Raw genomic sequence first — 23826 nt, 5'->3', positions numbered from 1 at the left:
TCAGAAAGAAAACACCAAGTTCAGAACAGCTCACTGAGAGAAAAAAATCACAGCTTTTGTCACACGATGTCAATTATTTTTGCACACATGGAACCAATTTTCAGTGCCAAGAGCGTGACACTGGTGTGCTCGGTGCTTCACCACCCCGCCAAGGGGCGTACTCAGCACCTTTCTTCTTTTCTGTTGCTTTAGTGGGGGTGTGACGTACTTTCAAGTTGTTGTAATTTGAATTTCCGTAATTGCCAATGAGGTTGTGTATGTGTCTATGCCATGATGTGCTGTCTGTAACTTCTCTTACGTAAATGAGCTGTTTATTTCTCTCAATTTCTTACCCAGTGGAATCTGTGAACACCCCGAGGGCTGAGGTGTGGATCTGGCCTGGTTCTGTTTAGTCCCAAGCGTCTACTGGGTGATCCCCGTACACTGGCTCACTGAAACCCAACTATCAGTTCATATACGCTGGTATCAATGATCTATTTTGGATTTATGGCTTTGTCACCTCTTTTCAAATATTTTCTTTTTTGAGTTAGGGTCTCACTATGCTGCCTGGGCTGATCTTAAACACATGTCTCAAGCTGTCATCCCACCTTGGCCTTCTAAGTAGCTGGAGCAATACCTGCACTTCACCACACCTGGTTTATTGACTTTCTCTCTTATATTTTTTTAAAAAAATATATTTCAGTACAAATTATTTTGCTTTACTTTTTTTTTCAGTATTGAACATTGAACCCAGGGTTTTTTAAGCAAGTTTTGCTAAGCAAGTTTTCTATCACTAGGATATATTTCCAGATGTATTTTCTTTACTTTAATTTTGACATGGGAGTCTCACTAAGTCACCCAGACTGGCCTTAAACTCATAATCCTCCTGTCTCAAGCCTTCTGAGTAGCTAGGATTACAGGCATGTGCCACCACATATAGCTTTCTTTTTTTTTTTTTTTTTCCAGTACTAGGAATCAAACTCACGACCTTGTGCTTGCCAGGCAGGAGCTGTGCTGCTGAGCTAAATCCCCAGCCCCACCACATATAGCTTTGCTTTACTATTTAAAAACATTCACCATTTCTCATTATTTATCTTTGTATTTGGAAGGATATATTTAAAATTTATAAATGCAATGATCACTCTTTTATAATTGAAATAAGTGTGCTTTTAAATATATAGATAAAGATATATAGACAAAGATAGACAAATAGATAAGATATCCTGATAATTTCTAATAATTTTAGCCTGTCTGAAATATATTTGCATCTTGTTAATATAAATCTCTATGCTAATATTCAACAGTTCCAACAACATTTAATTTTTTTACTCATTTATTTTCTGTTCTTTTCTAATTTGTCATATAACTTCAAATTTATTTATTTATTTATTTTTTTGCGGTACCAGGGATCGAACTCATGACCTCACACTTGCCAGGCAGGCGCTTAGGCCACTGAGCTATACCCCCAGCCTGTCATATAAATTCAAATAGTTTCATTATTTCTGTATGTTTATTTTAGTATTAATTTCCTATGTTTTTAACTGAATATAAACGGTTTGTATAATTGCAGATTTCTATTATGACTCAAAATCTAGTAGGACAAGATGAATACCTATGTGAAAGATTCAGGATTTGGAAGCCAGAGGAAATACACACATGCATGTAATATACATGTAGACGCCACTGTCACTTTTATGTATGGGGGATGTTTCTTGCTTAAAACCACAGATAGTACTTAACCCTATACGTATATACTTGGCTTTTTCCTATACCTTCCTATCTATGATATAAATTTAATTTTTAAATTAGGCACAGAGATTAACAAAAGTAATGAGAAATTAAAACAAAACACTATAATGAAAGTTATATGAATGCTGTCTCTTTCACAATATCTTTTTGTAAATCTGAACTGCCAGAATAAATACTCTTAAGCTTTTGGGCCATAATTAAGTAAAACAAGAGCTACTTGAACAGAAGCATGTGAACCCTGACAGTCCATCAGGTAGGTAGTGTATACAACGTGGATACACTGAACAAGGGCACGATTCATAGCTTGGGTGAGATGGAACAGAATACTGTGAGATTTCATCATGCTACTCAGAATGGTATGCAGTTTAAAACTGATGCAATTTAAACGTTAGGATTTGTTTTCTTTTCTAGAAATTCCTGTTAAATGTTTTTGAACCAAGGTTGCCTATGGAAAACTGAAACCCTGGGATGTGAAGCCTTGGATAATGAAAGACCACTGCAATGAGCTGAAATCCTCACCAGGGCACAAGAAAAGCAGAATTGACGGGCAGGCGCCTGACACAGGCCTGAGTTTGCTTTTGTCACTTGCATGTCGTGAAAAAGCCAGGTCATGGGGACTCAGTCTGTTCCACAGTCTTCCTCTTACCCATGAACCTAGCTGTCCAATTTCAGTCAGGGGAAAGTTGGCTTCCACCCTGCAAAATGAAACAGCTCCGCCAAGATGGCACTAAACGTGGAAATGCTCTGGAAAGCATCAAACTCTGGACTCCAGCCTTTTGTAAAAAAATATGAGGCCTTATCTAGGGCAAGAGTGTCCCCAGAGGCCTCAAGTGCCCCTCAGGGGTGGCAGCTAGCCATTAGGCACACTGGCGAGCACGCTGCCTTAACTGAGCTGGCACCATCAGCACCTCCCACAGCCCCAGCAGAGGCAGAGAGGCCGCCCCTGCTGCTTTCTACCCTTTCTGAGCATCCTGCAAATACGAACGCCCGGATCCGCAGGGGAAGGAAAATGTGTGGCCAGGGTATTTGCATTTGGGCACCAATGCAGGGACACGAATGGTGGCCATCCGGAACTCGTAAGCAACAAAAGCCAGAGCTAATCCCCAAAGTAATAACAATAATAAATATAAGTGCCCTTATTCTTTAGGTTTGCTGCCAGATTTGAAAGAGGAAATTAACAATTTCCCTATTGGCTTGTTTCAAAATTAATTTCAGCTCTTGTTTATTTCCAATATTTGAAGCAGCCCCAGCGAGTCCGCTGGCCTGGCCCGCTAATGACTGAACGGGGATGAATGTCATGGTTATTCAGGAACTGACTAAGCCTCTCTTGGCCTTTCTGAGTTTTTCTGCTCCTTTCTAGGTGTCAAAGCAGTAAGTTACTTTTTTTGTGGCGACACAAAAACATTGACAGGATGTTCACTGTGAACACAGGCTGTTTCATTAGACGTTCAGGGAAGAGTTTGGTGGCTCTGAGAGGACCACTGAGGAGCCAGGGAAATGACTTTGCCACCTCTGGCTTGGCTTTCCTTTTGTTCTTCCAGAAGTGCATCCACCCTGACCAGACCATTTGGCTTAGTTCTGGAACCTTCCTTATCCAAACACCAATGAAACCCAAGGAGCCAGCTGCTACCCATGGAAATACACGTGGGCTTCTGTGCAGCTCTCCGATTTCCAGCAGAGGTGGATTCTAGCAGTCTGAGGACCGGGTGGTGCCCAACCCGGGAACATGCGTGCCGGTTACTGTAACTGGACCACCAGGGCTTCCACTGAGGCAGCCATGGCATTTAGAAATAGGCAGTTGGGAAGGCAGAGCACATACACACAGAACAAGGCGGGAACACAGGACTGTGACCCTAAAATGTCACTGTGTGGCTCTATAGACTGGAGGCACGGGTGCTGAAGTCAACAGAGGTTACCTACGTTGTGCTATGATTGCTACTTTGTGAGTTCACTGCTATGAATGCCAGATGTCAAGGGCATCTCCAGCTCATGTACACTGTCAGCAAAGTGCTCCTCTAATGTCTATCACTAGGAATTAAATATCTGGAACCAAAAATGTTACTTCAGTCCGGGGGCATACCTAGGAAAGCGGGAGACTTACCTCTGGCTCCTGGGTCATTGTTTCCATGTGATGGGCCCTTCTGGGCTGCCTCATCTCTCCTCTCTTGGGCCAAGAGCAGTGGGAATGTGCTGTTATAGGGTAGAGATCACAAGGCAGCAGGACACACCCACCCAAGGTCCTTGAATCCCAAATTTACTTGAATCCCAAATTCACTTGAATCACAAAAATAACACCTGCTTTGGGGAAGCACAAGGAGTCCTTATGACTCATGCTGTGGTGAAATTTCATTTCCTTTTCTGTTTAGACCCAGAAGAGCCAGGGAGAGGAAGAGCAACATTATCTTTTTATTGGCAAAATGCAATCATCACTTCTGTGCCCTTGGCCAAACTTGGCACACGTAGCGGGAGTTACCCCACAGGAAAGATCAGACAGAGATGCCGACCATTTCTGCTTTTAACTTCGTGTCGAGAAAATCAAAGCCACCGGCTCTCAACCTCGCATACATGCTGGAATCACCTGGGCAGTTTTTAAAACTCCTGATGCCTGGTCCCACCCAGAGGTTTGGATTTAACCAGTAGAGGACAGGCAGCTTGAGTGTTGAGATTTTAAAACCCTTGGGCATTTTAATGTGCACAAAAGCAAGAGTCACTTGTCTACATGAAACCTGGGAGCCACAGACGAGGAACTGAGATCTGGGGAAAGCTATGCTTTCAGGAGACATACATGCTCTTCTTATCCGGGTGTCCCCGTTATCTAGTATTTACTGTCTTTGGATAAGGAACATCATGTCTTTGTACCTCCATGTTTTCATCTGCAAAATACACTATGTTCCCTGCAATGCTTACTGAGGTGCTGTGAGGATCAAACGCAGTAAGAAAAGACTGAGAAAAACACCGAGCACTATGTAAATGCAAGCGTTAGACGATCATTATTTTCTTTGTCAGTGTGAGGCTGGTAGCAGTGATATCAGCATTTACTGTGCTCTTACTCTATGCCAGATCCTATGTTAAGCACGCAGTGTCCTCCATGGTGGACATTATAATTCTTTCTGTTTTAAAGCGCAGAAACCAACCAAGACGCAGGAAGGTAACAAGGTACAGAAAGTAGAATACTTTTTTTTTTTTTTTTTCCGGTACTGGGAATCGAACTCACAACCTTGCGCTTGCCAGGCAGGCGCTGTGCCGCTGAGCTAAATCCCCAGCCCCAGAAAGTAGAATATTAATATTCTTTAGCAACAAGAAGACTCAGGAGAGTAAGGGAATTCAAAAGACACACAGAATTAAAATCAGAATGCTCTTTATATGAGACAAAGAAAAATACTGACAATAAAGGTCTGAGAAAACTCGTTCGAAGCAGATACAAAGAAAGAAGACATGGCCATGTGAAGAACAGACACCTCCCAGACACCGATGGGACTGAAGTGATGATTTGCTACAATGAAGACTGGTAACTCTGGGTCACAGAGCCATCACTGGTGTACGTGAAGAAAAAGCAGGTGTGGGAACCAGCAGAAGCAGGAAGCTGAAGCATATTTTCCTAATAAAAACTCTAGCACAAATGAATACATGGAAACTACCTAAATTTAACCAGTACCCCCTTACAGAAACCCTATAGCAAATGCTCATAAATTGCTGACATCAAGACCTTTAAAATCAGGAACAAGATAGACACATCTGCTATTATTATGACTATTCAACCTTTAAAATTTCCAGTGATACACGAGAAGACATGGAGTACAGTAAGTTACATAAATATTGAAAGAAGCAGACTAGTTTTGAATCTGTGGATGACTTGATCATATATGTGAGTGTCTCAGGGAACTTTACTAAAAAGTAGCAGCATTAATAAGGGCAGTTGATAAGCAGACCATTGAAACATAGATGATGAAATCACTCATCTCCACAGCAGTAACATCAGGCTGGAAGTAGCCATGGGAAAGATTATATCTATGTCTATTTAAATCAAATGGTGACAAGAACAGTAAATCACAAATAAACAAGGAGACTCAAGATCTTTGGGACAAAAACTCTAAAAACTCATGAAAGGACAACAAAGCTACATAGAGTGACCATAAGAACTGTACAAAATAGAACAAATGTCTAATAATGAACTTTGAAAAAATGAGCAGAAAACTTATATCAACAGGTTGTACGACTTAAATGAAGTGTGTATAATAAAAATAGGATAGAATTTGCCTAAAAGAAGGATAGACCAAAGTACTAGTATTTGAAAACCCAAAATATATGCCAGTATATGTGAAAATGCTAAACGTGACATTTCAGTTCAGAGGGGAAAAGAATTTTTATTTTTAAAACTGTGTTGGAATCATCGGCCAGCCATGTAGAACAGATGAGAGCTAGACATCCTTTCTTCATATAATACACATGATTCCATAGTCTTACACCTTTTTATCACAAAAGCTAGCAGACAAAAGAAAAATAATGGATTGGGGAAAAATACTTGGCAACACACAGGATTAAGAATGGCTTACAACCCTTAATATACAAAGGACCTCCCATAGTGACAAGGAAAAGATGAACAGTTGCTTAGAAAAATAATCAACAGACATTAACAAGCAGCTACATAAAGCTGAATGCAAATAGTTTATGAACAGATGAAAAATATGCTCAAAATTATTGGTGATAAAAGCATGGAAATTGAAACAATAGATGTTTTAACCCAACAGGCTGGTGAAAATTAAAAGGCTCCAGTATCTACAGCTGACCAAGGTGTGGGGGACAGAGATTCCCAGGTATGTTGGTGAGAATGAGCCTCATACGGTTTTGGGGGCTGTCCACAGTTGAAATGCAGTGAACTCTTGGGACTCTGATCTGCATGAGCTAATACAGCCCACATATCTACCTATATCTATGTATCTATCTATATATACATCTATCTATCTATATATCTATATCTAATTTTTTTGTTGTTCCGAGAATTGAACTCAGGACTTGAGCTTGCCAGGCAGGCACTGTGCCGCTGAGCTATATATATCCCAGGCCCCAGTCCAGCTGTACCATAAGGGGCCCCCAACAGAAATAATCCAAATGTGCACCCAGAGGAGAAGGGCAGGTCACCTAAGTGACAATGACTGTGTTGATAAAAGGCACGTATTTAAGAGAATGAGTCACAGCCACATCAACTAATCTAGAGGAAGTCTACGAGAGTGCTACATTAAAAAGTCAAGTGGAATATAATGTAAATAACACAACAGTATTTTTTTTATTAAACTAGAAGACTAACTAAAATTAAGCCCTGTATGGGTTTATAAATGCTTATAGGACTTTGCATAAGCAAAGGTGGGAAGTGTTCCTCACCAGAGTGTACACAATTTAATGTATATCAAGGGAGGCAGCCTTGTAATTTTTTATTACATTTCCCTGTTGCTTTCACTGGTTATAGCAACCGGCACATAACTTTTGTTAATTTAAAAATGTAATAAAGGAAATTTTAAAAAAGAAATTGTTAAGTATTGTGGCCTGTTTAACCGATTTTGGAACATGTGAGAAAACAGCAGCAGAAGCCCAGGTTTCAGGCCCCTCGCACATGCAGCGGGCACTCACCGTTTTGCCGGCACAGCTGCTGGGCAGGGCGCTGGCTTCGATGAAATACTTCCTGAGGAGAAGCTTGCTGAGGTCGGGACTGTCCAGGAGGATGTAGGAGCAGAAAAACGCCCCATGCCGAAGCAGGAATATGGCAATGTCTTCATTCCCTAGCGGGATAAAATACAGAAAGCTAAGGACAGCGGAGTGTGGGCATGCATGCATATAATCCAGTACTCTGGGAGGCTGAGGCAGGAGAAATCTCAAGTTCAAGTCCGACTTAGTAAGATTCTGTCTCAGAATAAAAAATGGGCTGGGGATGTAACTTAGTGCAAAGCCTATGGATGTGATCACCAGTACTGCAATAAATAAAAAAATAAGTAAGGTAGATAAAAAAGCAAGCAAACCAAGGACATTCAGAGATGGAATGGGTCACGACTGTCCGAAATGGCAGGCTCCCCTCTGCACCCTGTGGACTTCTCCTTTCCCTCCCTTGGCGCACCGGGTTCCTGGCAGCAAGAGGGCTTCTGTGGGAATCTGCTCTTTGGAACGCCTCACACAAGGCCCATTTGCCCCAGTTGGTCCCCATCACAGAAATCCTCTTAGGGGCAGGTGAGCCGGGGAGGAGGAGGCTCCAGAGGTTTCAGAGAAGAAGCGCAGCAGGGAGTTGCAAAGCTTCCCCTGGAGGTGACCTGAGCACCAGGGAGCCGCGCCCAGGTGTGGGAAGGGGGCAGCTCACAGCTGTGCGGGGCGCACGTACCTGACTTGATGGCCGCGTAGAGGGGCAGGCGCACGATGACGGGGAACTCGTTCCTCCGGACGGCGTAGCTCTCGGGGTCGGCCCCGTGCGTCAGGACCAGGAGCTTCACGATGCCCAGGTGCCCCTGCTGGCAAGCCAGGGCCAGCATCCAGTTCAGCAGGCGCTGGGGGCTGGAGGGACCTGGCGGAGGCGACAGATCACAGCGTATCAGTTTGCTCCTAAACCCATCTGCTTGTCAAGGAGCGGAGAGAAGAGAAGCAAGCTCCTCAATAAAAAAAAGTACATGTGGAAATCAAGGCTAGACTTCCACATGGCAGAAATCTCTCTGGGTCGTGGGGTTCTGACCAGTGTGTGGATCACCCTAATTCCTGCCTTGACCTTATCCCACAGCAGCACTGCACACAGGAGTGTGGCTTTGAGGCAGGAAGCTCAGGGTTAAACTATCCTAGTTGTGTAATTTTGGACGTACTTTGTAATCTCTCTCTGCATCAGTTTATCTATCAGTAAATGGGTATATTAATACTATTCTCTCAAGTGTAATGCAAGGGTTGCATAACTTAATGTGTGCCAAGTGCCTGGATCACTAGATCCTAACTCATTATATTGTGTCATCCTGTTATCAGCACTAACACTGGTACTTCTCAATTACCTGTAATGTATACAAAGCTGTTATACCTTTTCTTTAACAACAAAAAAAAAGCTTTGACAGAAGAAATAGATCTAGCTCTGCAGCCTGAAAGGTTTAGGATTGTTCCCTGAAAGAAACGCCTACTTAATTCCAGGACAAAATAACACTTAGCACATCAAACGCTCAGGGACCGCGTGGGCTGAAGTGTCATTGTATCTTCAAGTTCAAATTAGCGCAATATCTTCTGGATCCCGTTGCCATGGAAAAGTGACCTCATCTTCTCAAACTTCCCAACTACATTCTGACATTTTATTTGCAGAAGTGCGAAGTTCTCAGGGACCCGTGTGCTCTCGAGCGTGGCGAGGGTGCCCTTCCCCATGTGATGGGACACTGGCCAGGAAGCAGATCAGGATGAAAGGGATTAAAATTCAGAGTCTGCAGGCTCCGGGCTGGAGCGGGTGACAACCCTCCAGTAAGCCCTCCAGTGCCACCCAGAAGGAAAGATCAGAGCTCTACCAGCAGCAGATGTGGTCCCTGACTTGCTCCCTGCGCTGTTATCGAGGCAAGAGAAATACCGTCGCCATCTCACTGCCTTCCACTGAGCCGTGGGTGCGTCAATCCTGACGCAGGTTATTATATCTCAGAACCCCGGCTTTAAGAAACCAGAGGAAATCAGAGCTCAGAGAGGCTGGAAACTTGTGGAAGGTCCCACAGTTGGTAAAAGGCAAAGTCAAGACTTAAATCTTGTTTTGGCTAAAGCCAAAAGCTGCCCTCTTCGCCAGAGAAAACCCTACATGGATTTTTGAGGCCTAAACCCAACACTCAGAGGGAGCCCCAGTTTGGTGTCCACCTCTCCTCCCCGGCCAACAGCTTCTCGAACCAGGAATTATGTCCCCGGAAGAGTTCAAAGGACCTTCTGCTATCATCCTCTCACTGTTCTCCTCAGGCCTTGCTTCCTGCGCTGGCTGCCTCGTGTTTGTCCTCTGGTCCTACTTCACTCCTGCCCAGGCTGTGTTCCCCTCCGGCACGGCAGCTCCCAGAGGCTCACCCTGTTTGCCCATCTGAGCACTTCCTGTGAGGTCCACCACAATGTTCTGGAACCCTTCAGTGCTCACCAACTGCCCGGAGATGAAAGACAGGATGCTGAGTTCCAGCCCAGCTTCCGGCTTGTGGAAGTAGGCAACCCAAGCCCTTCCCTTGTTTGTGTGCTGAGTGAACTGCCATTCACCCCAGAAAGCCTGCTCAGATGTCAGCCTCTCCCTGAAGACTCAGCCTGGCATGCAGGCGAGATCATCCCTGATGCACGTTCCCAGACCTCTGTGTAAGGACTTCAGCCTCAGCATGATTACATTTCAGTCACTCCGTTTTAACTTGATTCTTCCTGCTTTTCCAGGGCCCACTGAGGGCTGGGACCACCTTTTAGAAATTCTCTAGCCAGGCATGGTGGCTTGTGCCTATAAACCCAGCACTTGGGAGGCTGAGGCAGGAGGATAGCTGCTAGTTTGAGGCCACCTGGGCTACACAGTAAGTTCAAGGCCAGCCTGAAGCACATAGCAAGACCCTGTGTCAAAACAGAACAAAATAAAACAAAACTAAAAAGCCACAAAACGTTCTCTGTGTCTCCCAGGTTCTGAGGGATGCTCAGTTCTTGGCAAACGCTCAGCAAATGTGAGCTGTACAATTCAGAGACCCAGTCAGCTGTGTAGACTCTTTGGGGCTGGAACGGAGCTAATCTAACCTAGCAGTGTCTGAAAAGAGGGTCAGCTTGTGGCTCTTGAAGGTGCCTGGCTCCTCTCTGTCCTTCATGACTTGCCTCAGGTGGTCCCCTTATGCCGACCTTAAGCTTGTCCTGCCATAACCTCATTCCCCCACCAGCACGTGAGGGGCACCGGTTTGGAAGTAGCTCTGAGGGTAGATCCGTCTCAGTGCACACGGTTGGGCACCCCCAAAAGAAGTGCCACACAATGACTGGGGCTCAATGCAAAATGGAAACAAAAACAGGGCCCCTTGTTTAAAAATGATGAAAAATTTCAATATGGCAACTATGGAGTATTAAATCAGGAGTGGGGCCATTCTAGGTGCATGAAGCCAGCCTTGATGCCAGGCAAAATTCCAACTCCCAAAGACCATTTCTTGGGTCTGCCCTGGCCCATAGTGATAGTGCTGCATGCCTAGACTCGCCCACTGTCACTGAGCTCAGGCCACCATGGGAAATTACAGGACACCAGGACACCTTGAGACCACCAGAGGCAGAGCTATGAATGTAACACAGCTTGGCTCATCCACAAATGGAATATTACTCAGTCATAAAAAATGAACCATCAAGTCAAGAAAACATACGGAAGAACTTTAAAAGCGTATTGTAGGGTGAAAGAAACCAATCAGGCTAGATACAGTATGATTCCAACCATAGGACATTTGAGAGAAGGCAGTAAAAGATCAATGGTTGCTAAGAGCTGAGGGGAGGAAGACCTGAATAGTCAAAGAATAGGGGATTTTTAGGGCAGTGAAACTATTCTTTATGATATAGCAATGGTGGATATATGCTATTTTACATTTGTCAAGATTGATAGACTATGTGACATTGAGAATAAATCCTACTGTAAACTTTGGAGTTCAGTAATAACATCAATACTGTTATCAATTAAAACAAATGCACTCAATGAACACAAAGTGTAAATAATAGAGGAAGAGGTATATAGGGGGTATACGGGAACACTGTACTTTCCTATCAGTTTTTTAATCCTAAAATTGTTCTAAAAATTTTCAATTAAAAAATAAGCTGCATAGATCTATATTTTTTATCAAGAGTGATGGGTGAGTGCTTCCCTTGTAGGTTAATGGGGCAAAGCACAGGACATCAGGCAGAGTGGCAGGCAGTCTGCATTTTGGGGTGTCAGCTGGACCGCCCCAGTCTTCCTGATCTTGTTGCTGAAATCATGAAGAAGGAATTTTGGTTGAAGCCTAAGAAGAGGGTCCCGAGGGTAGGGAGCGAGTGTGCTGTGACTCACCTGCTAAGGACTCGAGCAATTCCCGTACAACTTCAGTGTGCCCGAGCTGCGCGGCCACCACGGCGGGGTTGTCATCGGTGGGCTCCGTGGGCAGTTCTACGCGTTTCTCGGTGAGTAGATACTGGACTGCCTCTAGATCCCCGTGGGCTGCCGAGATGCTCAGGAGCTGACCCTAGTCAGAGCACAGCAGGGCGTCAGTGAGACAAGCGCTGTCTAGAGCCACCAGGTGAAGTGACTTTGAAGTCCAGGGCAAGGCTGGAACCTCCCAGCCCAGGTTGGCAACACCTGCCATGCTCGGCTTGTGACTGTCCCAAAGGGCAGTAAGAGGATGGAAATTCCAACGGTTTCAGAGACCTAGTCCAAAAGGTAGACTAGTTCACCGCTAAGCTGATTATGTGGGGCAACAATGCTCTTTAATGTACATACAGGTGCTCCTCAATCAACAATGGGTGACATTCCAAACAGACCCATCGTAAGTTGAAAACACTGCAAATCAAAAATTCATTGAATCTGCCTAACGTACCAAACACCCTGGTCCAACAACACAGCACCCTGGGGCGTCAGCTCTTTCCCTCGGTGACCCTGTAGCTCCCTGTCACTGTAGCTTGCTGCCCCTGACCAGCACTATAGGAGAGGGTTGGACAGCACATAACTAGCTTGGGAAAAGAGCAAAATTCAAAACCCAAGTATGACTTTTACTGACAGCATATGATTTCACACCAGCCCCAAGTCAAAAATCATTATGAAGGGTGATTAAATAATACGGTGAATGTTTTAATTTATTTTAGAAAAACTTATTACTTTAAAAGCCACACTACGAACGATGATAGGATAAGTGTATTCAAAACATGGAGAGTATTTTGTGTATTATGAGGCAGATGGATAGAAATGTGCCTTTTCTGCAATACATCCTTTAATCTAAACATTTACTGTATTTGCTGATCACCTCTCATTGAGAGGTGCCTCAGCCTCCCAAGCATTTATGGGAATTTCTGTCAAATAAAGTATTATGGTGTGTCCTCATCCACCTTATGCACCAGATCTGGCACCAAGTGACTTCCGGCTCTTCCCCAAGGTCAAAATGGCCATGTAAGGTGGAGCTGCTTCAGGTGAGCTGCTTCAGGACATCGAGGCAGCCACATCAGCACAACTAAAGAGGATTTCCAGAACTGCTTCACAAAGTGGCAAGAATGACGGAGCTAGTGTGTGGGATGCAAGCAGAGTATTTTGAAGGGGATTAATGGTAATATTTCTTTTACTCTAATAAAATTTTAAAAACTTAAGCATTCCCTGCATTTTATCACTTCTCATAAGTCACACCACTGTGAGTTGGAAACCACCTATATCCAGGTTAAATAAAATAATATTAACATTTCTTCTGTTTCTGTCCCCTCTCCCTTCTTACTCGCCCTCCCTCTCCTCTTAGTTTTATTTTCTGACACAAGGTCTTGTTATGTAGTTCAGGCTGACCTTGAACTTGCTATGCAGTTCAGACTGGCCTCAAACTGCCTCAGCCTCCCAAGTGCTGGGATTACACACATGCACCACCACACCAGGTTGTTTACTTCTTTAATGTGGCTTAGAAAATTTGACACTGTCTACGTGGTTTACATTCTGCTTCTACTGAACAGCACTACTCCTGACCGTCTGCCTTGTGAGGATCAGGACTGTGTGAGTGTCCCCTCTTGACATAGAGCCAGAGCTCAACTGCCCACTGACACATGTTGAGTGAATTTAGGTAAAGGGGAAGCAAGTAAACTCTGCGTAAGTCCTTCCTTCAGATTACTACAAGTGGAATGGAACAAATGAGAAGTCTCTACAGATCTCCACCCAGGGACAAAGGTCCTCTGGAGCCTGCAGTAGGACTCTAGACTTGGCAATCCAGAGGAAGAGATGGATGGGTGGATGCTGGACCTGCACCTGACCTCCGACTTCATTCTAGCTACTCTGGTGTACGGAGCTCCATAAGGCATGCAGCATATTAATAAGGGGTAAGGATACAGGTAGCCTCGTCCAGGTTCAGGGAGGTTTCATAACTCGCCCAAGTTCACACAGCCCATCAGTGGCTGCCACAGACTAACGTAAAATGGCTCTGATATTTCACAAGCTCCCGGGGTCCACAGCGAGGATGCTCAGGTAGATGCTGCATTGGTGGGTGACCTGTGAGGTGGGGTTATTGGCATTTTAGGTCCTACTGGAATATGGCAGCTTCCACAGACTTGAGCATCAGCATGTTCAAGGAGGCAGAATGAGACAGCTGCGGCCACTATCATTTATGGAAGACCTACTATGTGTAAGACACAAGGCTGGGCCCAGAGAGTGGCAGGGCGATTTCTGGCCTCCATGAATTTACAATAAAGTTCAAGTGGGAATCGGTCAAAATAGTCAGCCACCAGCATTTATAATTTGCTGAATGACCACTGGAGAGCATGTTAGGGTGAGATGGGCAGAGATGGGTGAGTGGATCTCCGAGAAAGGGAAATGGTGCTTGTCAAACTCTGCCCACACGCTGGGTGATGATTTGGGTACCTGATTTCCGTGATCATATTCAACTCTCCTAAGTCACGCTAGGAATGAATCTACATTTCTATTCCTGAAGACATGAAAGCTCGCCCATTGAAAAGGGGTCTATGGTCAGCAGAACCACTCAGGGTGTGATCTGGAGTCCATGTAGCCCCAGAGCCCGTTTTCTGTCCACGCCATCCAAGACCTCCTGGAGGAGGTAGGGCCTAGAGCAGGACGCAGGATCAGTAAGTGCAGGGAGCGGGCCGGTGGTGGGCAGCGCGTGAGAAGCAAGGTGGGAGACTGTCGGGGGCTGGACTTGCTCGGAGGAGGCAGCGATGCACATATTCAATATGAGCAGAAAGGAAGAGCTGGCCCACCTGCTCCTCTGTCCGGGTGGAGGAGCCCTGCATTCCAGGAAAGCTGCGGCATTATGGAGAAAACCCACAGCGATTGATTAAGTGACTAATACAACCAACAGCTGTCTAGACTCCAGGCGATTACAGGCTTAAAAGCCCCATCCTCATGAGGTGAGGTGGTGGGTGATGTCACAGAGCCAGCCCAAGGCCAAGCGGGACGGGACTGTCTCCCTGGCTGGAGACAGCTGGAGGCTCTGTGGTACGCATCCACTTTAAATCAGTACAGAAGAGAACGCAGGGCTCCTTTTATGCCTCCCCTTCTGCAAGCCCCTCTCAGAGGCAAGCACGCTCACTCTGCCTTCTAGGACATGCTTAGCCGTATTTACAGGTAGTTCATACGGAACTCTATGTTCTTTTCACCCAATGCAATGTAACTGACATTCTGACAAAAAGTTTGGAAATTTTGTGCTCAGTTAATGAACTGCCACTGGATCACACCTCTGTGACTGTCCTCGATCAAGGAACTCAAGGAGCAAAACACTGCCTATGCAGAAGCCCACTACACCCCACTTCCGGTCACTGCCCTCCCAGGAGGAACCACTATCCTGATGGCCAGCACCCTAGATTTGCTTTTGCCAGTTTTGAGCAAAACTGCTAAGGCAGTCTGAGCTATATAGCAAGTTCAACATCATAAAAGGGAAGCCATAGTTGACATGTTGCTTTGAAATTTCTGATATGAGATCGATATTCACAGGAAGTTGCAAAAATAGTAACGGGAGGACCTGAGCAGCCTTCATCCAGTTTCTCCCGTGGTGACAGCTCACAATACTGCGGCCCTATATCCAAACCAGCAGTGTGATGTTAGCGCAGTGCATGTATACAGTTCTGCCTTTTGTCATATGTGTGAACTTAAGTCATCACCACCAGAGTCGCAACAAAGAACTTTCATCTACCAACGACATTTCCTTCAGGCTACCTCTTTAATGTTATCCACACTCCTCTCCTCTGCCGTGCCTATGCCCAGGCAACCTCTAATCTGTCTTGCGTTTCTGTGACTTGATGGGATTACAAATGGAGTAACATATATATAGCGTCTGAGCCTTCCCCCCAGCTCAGCATAATGCCCTTGAGATCCACCCGAGCTGCTGCATGCTTCCACAGTATGAGTCCATGTCACCCACCTGCTAAGAGTTAGTGATTAAGCCTAGTTTATGGCTATTACAAAAACACCCATGCTATGAACAATCGTGCACTTATTTTAGTGGGTACCCAGGTTTCATTTCTCTAGAATAAGTGCTCAGTTCAACTGCTGTGTCATAATGTAAGCATATTTTTAGTTTTGAAAGAAACTACCGAACTATTTCCAGAGTTTCTGTACCATTTCACATTCTCACTAGTAACGAATGAGGGATACCGTCCCTCTGCATTCTTACCAGAATTGGGTGTTCCCACTACATAGCGGTTATTTTAGCCATTCTGTTAGGTGCAACGCAATTTCTCACTGTGATTTTAATTGGCATTTCTGTAATGGCTGTGATGCTGAATGGCTTTTTCTTGTGTTTATTTGCTGCCTATTCAGCAAAAGGTTTTTTTTTATGCATTTCATATATTTTTGAAATGAGCTGTTTGATTTTTAATGTTCAATTTTCAGATATTGTTTATCTTCCGGGTATGGGTCCTTTGTCAGGTGTGTTAACAAATACTTCCTCCTATTTTATTGCTTGTCTTTTTATCCTGTAACAGAGTATTTCTCAGAGTAAACGTTTCAGTCTTTATGAGGTCCACTTTATCAATGTTTAGTGGATAATTTCTTTTACAGATTTTCTATGTAGACCATCATGTCATCTGCAAAGACAGGATAGGTTTTTTTTTTTTTCCTTTCAGATCTATATTTAACTTCCTTGCCTTGCCATACTGGCTATAACTTCCAGTAGTATGTTGGACAGGATTATATTGAGTATAATTATATTATAGTTATTCTTGAACAGAATTCTCAGGACCCTTGGGAACCCTCGCCTTGCTCCTCACCTTAGGGAGAAAGCAGTCTTTCACCGTTGCTATGGTTTGAACACGGCTGCTCCCCTTCAAGATTCATATTCAGATTTGACTGCTGTTGTGGCCGTTAGGTCACTGAGAGTAACTAAGGCCCTGGTCATGGAAGGGGACTGGTCTTGCAAGAGCAGGAGGTTGTTAAGCAAGGCTGCCTCATGTGGTTTTTCTCTTCCAGGCATGCTGCTTGCTGTTCTCCCTTCTGCCATATCATGACGCAGCTCATACTCCTTGTCAGGACTCCATCTTGGACTTTAGGCCTCCAGAGCAATGAGCCAAAACAAAACAAAACCCAGAAAACAGCCCCTCCTTCCTTCCCCTTCCTTCCCCTCTCTCCCTCCCTCCCTTTCATATCCAGCTTCTTTTTTACATTTTAGTTTAAGGCAGAGTCTTACCAAATTGCCTGGATTGGTCTCACGTTTGCCATCCTCCTGCCTCAATCTTCCAGGTAGCTGGGATTACCACCATCCTGGTTTATTCTTTATAAATTACCCAGTCTTAGGTATTTTGTTAAAAGCGACAGAAAAAAGGTTAAGACCACCATCAAATATGATGTTAGTTGCACGTTTTGTTCTTGCTTTTGTGTGTTTTAGATTTCACTAGTTTCTTAATTAGGTTGAGGAAATTCTCTTTAGTCTTAACATTCTTAACTGTCTAAGACTTTTTTTTCAATTATGAGCACATACTGAATTTTTCAAATGCTTCCCCTGATTTCTCTCCTTTTTTTGTTTTGTTTTGTTTTGTTTTGTTTCATTTGTTTGGTTTTCTGAGACAGGGTTTTGCTGTGTAGTTCAGGCTGGTCTTGAACTCACTACGTAACCCAGACGGTCATCAGGTTTGCAGTGATTCTCCTGCCTCAGCCTCCTGAGTGCAGAGATTACAGGTGTGTGCCACCATGTCCAATTTCAATTTCTCTTATTGTATCAATGTGGAGAATTACATCAATCAATTGCTGAATACTGAATCATCCTTGAACCCTAAAATAAACCTCCCATGGTCATGGTATATGATTCTTTTCATGTAACACTGGGATTTTTACACCTATATTCATGTGGACATTGATCTGAATTCTTTTCTTGCTCTTTCTTTGCTTAGTTTGGGTATTAGCCCCCTCACAGCTTTGCTTTCATTCCATGTGTTTTGATATGTTGTATTTTAATTTTCATTCAGTTTAATGTATTTCATTAAACCAGTAGGTTAATACTGGTTGCACTGAAGTGTTGGAAAGTAGTCTCTCATATTTCCTGAAATAGACTATGAAGGACTGGTGTTAACTCTTCTTTAAACATTTGGTAGAGTTTTCTAGTGAAACCATCTGGGCCTGTAGATTTCTTTTTTAGGAGGATTAAAATTACGAATTGAGTTTGCTTAACGGGTAAGGGGTTACTCCAATTATGTGTTTCGTGCTGAATGAGTTGCAGTGGTTTCTAGTTTTCAAGGATTGCCTCATTTCATCTCAGTTATCAAATTTATGGGCATGGAGTTGTCTATAGTGTTCTTGTATTATTCTTTTGATGCCTGCAAGATCAGTAATGATATTTCCTTTCCTTCCTTATATTAGTAATTTTTCTCTTTTGTCTCTGTTCATCTTTGTAGCATTTGGCCAATTTTATCAATCTTTTTAAAGAATTCTGTCTTATTTTATTAATTTCCTTCATTATTTTAAAATTTCATTTATGTTTTACTCTTATTTTTAGTATTTCTTTTCTTCTGTTTGCTTGGTTTATTTTGCTCTTCTAATTTCTTGTTTTTTCTTGATTAAACTTCATTGATTTGAGACTTTTTTGTCTTTTTCTAATGTAAGTGTTTAGTTCTATGAATTTCCCTCTTATCACAGCTTTACTTTCTGTTTTTGTGGGGGGTATTTTTCTGGTACGGGGAATTGAACTCACGACCTTGCGCCTGCCAGGCAGGCGTTGTGCCGCTGAGCTAAACCCCCAGCCCCCTCACAGCTTTATTTTCATTCCGTGTGTTTTGAATATGTTATATTTTATTTTATTTTATTTTTTTGGTTTTTCTCCGGTGCTGGGAACCGAACTCACGACCTTGCACTTGCCGGGCAGGCGCTTCCGCGTGTTTTGAATATGTTATATTTTATTTTATTTTATTTTTTTGGTTTTTCTCCGGTGCTGGGAACCAAACTCACGACCTTGCACTTGCCGGGCAGGCGCTTTGCCGCTGAGCTAAATGCCCAGCCCCTGATATGTTATGTTTTAATTTTCCTTCAGTTTAAGGTATTTCATTCAGTGCAATGTAATTTCTCCTGAAACTTTCTCTTTGACCCATGGATTATTTAATAGTATGTGTTTTGTTTCCAAGTGCTTAGAGATTTCCCTATAATCTTTTTGTTATTTATTCCTTTTGGGGGGTACCAGGAATTGAACTCAGGACCTTGTGCTTGCTAGGTAGGCGCTGCACCACTGAGCTAACCTGCTGATCTCTTATTTACTCCATGTTTGAACCCACTAAAGTTAAGGGATACATTCTGTATGATTTTAATTCCTTTAGGTTTGTTTCAAGGCCTAGGATACAGTTTATGTTGACATATGTTCTGTGGACATTTGACAAGAATGTATGCTCTGCTGCTACAGGGTAGATCATTTTTTATTTGTAAAGTATATATTTGACATGAGATTTACACCTCGAATATTTATGGAACTCAAACAGAACAGACAAATGCCAATGATAATCTGACTTAAAAGTGGACAAATGACCTGGATAAACATTTTTCATATGAAGATAAATAAGTGTAAGAGGAGATGATCAAAATCGCTAATTACCAGGGAAATTCGAGACAAAAGAGTGATATGATATGACCTAGACATAGTTAGAATGACATAGTGAGGATAGGAGAAAGGGGAATTCTAATACACTCGATGGGAATGTAAATTATTATAGTTATTATGGTATACAGTATGCAGATTTTTCAAAAACTAGAACGTGAACGACCATGTGATTCAGCAGTCCTATCAGTGGTATGTATCTAAGAAAAGTGTAATCAATAAGTCAAACAGACATCAGCACTCCCATGTTGACTGCATCAATAGCCAAGATATGCAATTAACTTGGTGTCATTAATGAAAGAAAAGTGATATATGGAGCATTTTATGAATGTCATTTAGATCCTATAGTTTGACAGTGCTTTTGAGTTCTGCACTCTTGGTAATTTTCTGTCTAATTGTTCTACCAACTGTTGTGAGGTGTCAAAGTCTCTAAGTTTGTGGATGTATCTAGCTCTCCTTTCTGTTACTTTGGGTTTTGTTTCACAAATTTGTTGCTCTGTTATTTGGTGTACGCATGTTTAAGATTGCTATGTTGGAATGGGTATATAGCTCAGTGGCAAAAGCTCCTGCCTGGCAAGCACGAGATCTTGATCAGTTTGATTTCTGGTACAAAAAAAAAGAGATTGCTATGTTTGCTTGGTGGATCAAGTCCTTTATAATTATGTGATAACCTTCCTATCCATATTAATTTTTTGCTCTAAAATTTACTCTCGGATATGAATACAGTCACTCCTGTTTTCTGTTGATTAGTTTTGTATGAAAAAGGTATACTTTTTTCATTTACTTTCAATCTACATGTATCATTGTATCTAAAGTGAGTTTCTCACAGACAGCAGTATAGTTGCTCATAATTTTTTATCCAATCTGTCAAATTCTGTCTTTAAATTCATGCATTTGGACAATTTATGTTTAATGTAATTATTTAGATACTAAGGCTTATGTCTGCCATGTTAATTTTGTTTTGTTTGCTCTTTCAATCTTCTTTTTCCTGTCTTCTTCTGAGGTACTTAAACATGTTTTGAATTCCATTATGATTGGTCTATAGTGTTATACCGCTTTACATTGTTTTTAAGTGGTTACTATAGGTAACCACTATAATATAATATCTATAATATTATAGGTATTATAGTACAGATATATAACTTATAAAAATCTACTGATCTTAGCATTTTATCTCTTTATTCCCCTCCATTTATAAAATAATTGTCTTGTTTTAAACATTTTTCTTCTCTCTATATAAAGAACCACATTAGGTAATATTATAGTTTTTGCTTCAGTTGTCAAACATAAAGAATTGAACATGAGAAGAAAAGTTTATTTGCCTATATTTTTGGTTTTACCATGTTCATTTTCTTTCTGAATTTTCCAAAATTCCTTCTTTTGTCTCATTTTCTCTCTGCTTAGAGAACTTTTTTTGTAGACATTTCTTTAGAGAAGGTCTTTTACAAATCTGTTCTCTTAGTTTTTCCATCATTTCAGAATGTCTATTTTATTTTTGTTCCTGAAAGATATTTTCCTGAAAGATATCTTCTCTGTATGTGAAATTCTGGGTTGACAATTATTTTCTTTCACCACTTTAAAAAATATTGTGCCACTTCCTTCTGGTCTTCATGGTTTCTGATGAGAAGTTCAATTTTCAACAATTTCATTATTTTTCCAAAAAGGCAATTATTTCTTTCTAGTTGTTTTTATGATTTTTGGTGGGTTTTTTTTTGTTTGTTTCATTTTGTTTCATTTTATTTTGTTTCCTCTTTTGTTTTCATAAATTTGACTATTATATGTTTGGAATGTATGTCATTGAATTTATCCTCTTTTGGGATTTATCCAGCTACTGGAATCTATAAGTTTGTCTTCTGCCATTTGTAGGAAATTTTTCCACTAAAAATTTTAGAGCAATGGCTACTATGTTGTTCAGTCCTGCCTCTTTCTACTCTCCTTCTGGGAATCTGATATGCATAATACTAGATTTAGCTAAAATTCTCATATGTCTATGAGAATATGTTCATTTAGTTTCAGTCTCTCCTCTGTCTCTGTCTCTCTTTCTGTCTCTGTTTTCTCTCTTCCTCTCTCTCTCCAGATAGGGTAATTTCTATCCTTCAAACTTCAAAGTTTACTGAATTTTTTGTCCATCTTCTCTGCTCTAGAGTTAAGCCCATCTATTTTTCCATTAACTCTCCCTGTACCTTTTATTTCTTTACTGAGGCTTCTTTTTTCCATTAAACTTCCTATTTTTTCAATCAGTGTGCACATACTTGCTCACATAAGCATTTTTATACCTGCTATAAAATCCTTATCAGAGATTTCTAATGTCTGAGTCACCCAGTTGTAGCATATTTTGGTTATCTCTTTCTCTCTGAGTTTTAAATTTTTTTGGCTCCTGGTATGAATTTTTTATATTAGAACCTTGATATTAGAGGCAATACATTTTAAGACCCTGGATTTTAGTTAAGTCTTGTGTTCAGAGTGTACTAAGTCTGCTCTAGTATGTAAAGGTATGGTGCCACATTATTACTGCCTGTTGGAGTGGACATCAGGGACTCCACCAGGATTGGTAGACATCATGGTGAGAGGACTTTTGGGTATTGCTGGACAGGGGTGGAATTCAAGGTTCATCACCAGGCTTGCTACAATTTCTCCCTAGCCAGAAGGAGGGGGAGTGTCTCACTGCTTCTAGGTACGCCAGGTAAGGACAGAGGTCCACTGGGGTCCACTAATGGGGGTGGGGCTTGGAATAGGGATGGGGATTCACTGCCAGCTGGTAGGGATTTATGGCCCAGCTCCTCTGGCTTTCCTAGACATGCTGGAGGTAGAAAGATTGGGGCAAAGGTGGATCTCTATTTGGCCTTTACTGGTGAGGGCTTGGACTGGGGCTGCAGATCTTTCTGTATGGTTTGCTAAAGTGGGTGGTTATTGCCTGAAAATTCTCTGTCATGCCAGGCTTCCCTTTGTCAGGTCCTTTGGCTCAAGACAGTAAGCCTTCCTTGGGGCTTTTTCTCCTTTATCAGTTGGTGCTTCTGGGTTGCCAGCTTCTTTAGCATTCAGTCTGGGGTACATGAGGCATGCCCCTCCCAATATATTTATTACTGTGTGTTCCTTGAGTTCTGAGATTACCAGCTGGTCTCTCTTCTTCTCTCCACCTTCTAGAACTTTTTTTTTAAACCAAGGATTGAATCCTGGGCTTTTGCACTAAGCTGCATCTTCTCCCACAGTTTTTTGAGACAGGCTCTCCATAAGTTTCTAAGTTCCTCAGACTGGGATCAAACCTGTGATCCTCCTGCTGGGATGACAGGTGTGTACTACCAAGCCTGGCTACCTTCCAGGATCTTATGCTTACTTTATATGTAATGTCTAGAGCTTTTATGTGAGCTTAGCAGGAATAAAAGGGAAAAGTATACCTAGTCCATCTTCCTTCCATCTACTGAAAGCTTAAGACTTCACTTATTTATTAAAATTACATTGTATTTTTTTTCCAAAATAGCACTAGAGATGATTTTGTTCTTTTGGAGCACCTTATAGACCGCACACACTAAATTGTATGCAGTGGTCTCCTCCTGTAGATGTAATAGGCTCTCTCCCCATACAGAAGGTGGTCTTTTGCCATATATGCCATGAGTTCATAATCAGAGGAACTCCAAATGCCCTCCCATCAATGATTCTCAAGCACATTATGCCCCAATTCTAAATTTCTGAGAACAGACTGGAAGCCTAAGGATGGAATTATTTTCAACTAGTAATTAAATAGAGGTACATTTAGCCTATGCTAATGAAAGTATTGCAAATAACATCAATAAAGTGTTTCCATGATAACATCCGATTCTTACCCCCCGCAAGGGCAAGAACACAGCATTGGCCTCTTGAATTGTTGGATGAAGGGTTAATTTGTACAGATATATTTGGAAACAATTTCACATATGTTCTAAATCTTTAAAAATGCTCAGACCCACATTCTCCATTCCTGCAAATCTATGCTAAGAAAACAACCTTGCAGTAAGAAAAGAACTAAGCAAAAACATTTAATACAGCATTGTTTATATTAGTAAGAAATCAGAAACAACCCAAATATCCAACTAAGAGGAATAAATTAAATTTAAATGATGGTCCCTCCATTAGATGGAATATCATATAGCTACTGAAGATGATCTTTAAAGGGAATTCAGAGTCATACAGAAAATTCTTGCTATAGTAGGTGAGAAGTATATGCAAAACTCTACATATGGTGTCAGTGTATCACAATCCGTTAGAAACAACATCAATGTATACTCAGCTCAGAAGAGTGGGAAAAAGAAAGTAAAACTGTTAAGTAGGATTGCTTAGGTGTTATTAGGAATATGGGTATATATATTTTTCTTTTTTCCCTACATTTGTAGGTTTTCTGAATTTTCTTTTCTGAGCATGTGCTATT

General features: G+C 42.1%; 1 protein-coding gene across 2 annotated transcripts in view; it reads right to left on the bottom strand.

The window, feature by feature from the left end:
* The window catches only part of Lrrk1 (leucine-rich repeat kinase 1), a 127346-nt gene that overhangs the window by 58619 nt on the left and 44901 nt on the right, over nt 1-23826 (bottom strand). For both annotated transcript variants that reach the window (XM_013512546.1, XM_013512547.1), the window contains 3 exons: nt 11732-11903; nt 8093-8272; nt 7354-7502 (listed from right to left, as the gene is read on the bottom strand). In XM_013512546.1, coding sequence (XP_013368000.1) covers nt 7354-7502; nt 8093-8272; nt 11732-11903 — 501 coding nt within the window. The remainder of the gene's footprint in view (nt 1-7353; nt 7503-8092; nt 8273-11731; nt 11904-23826) is intronic.

Source organism: Chinchilla lanigera, unplaced genomic scaffold (genome assembly GCF_000276665.1).
Source record: "Chinchilla lanigera isolate Chin_1 unplaced genomic scaffold, ChiLan1.0 scaffold00015, whole genome shotgun sequence".
NCBI lineage: Eukaryota > Metazoa > Chordata > Mammalia > Rodentia > Chinchillidae > Chinchilla > Chinchilla lanigera.
Note: the sequence above shows the minus strand (reverse complement) of the source record. Positions and strands in the feature narration are given on the sequence as shown.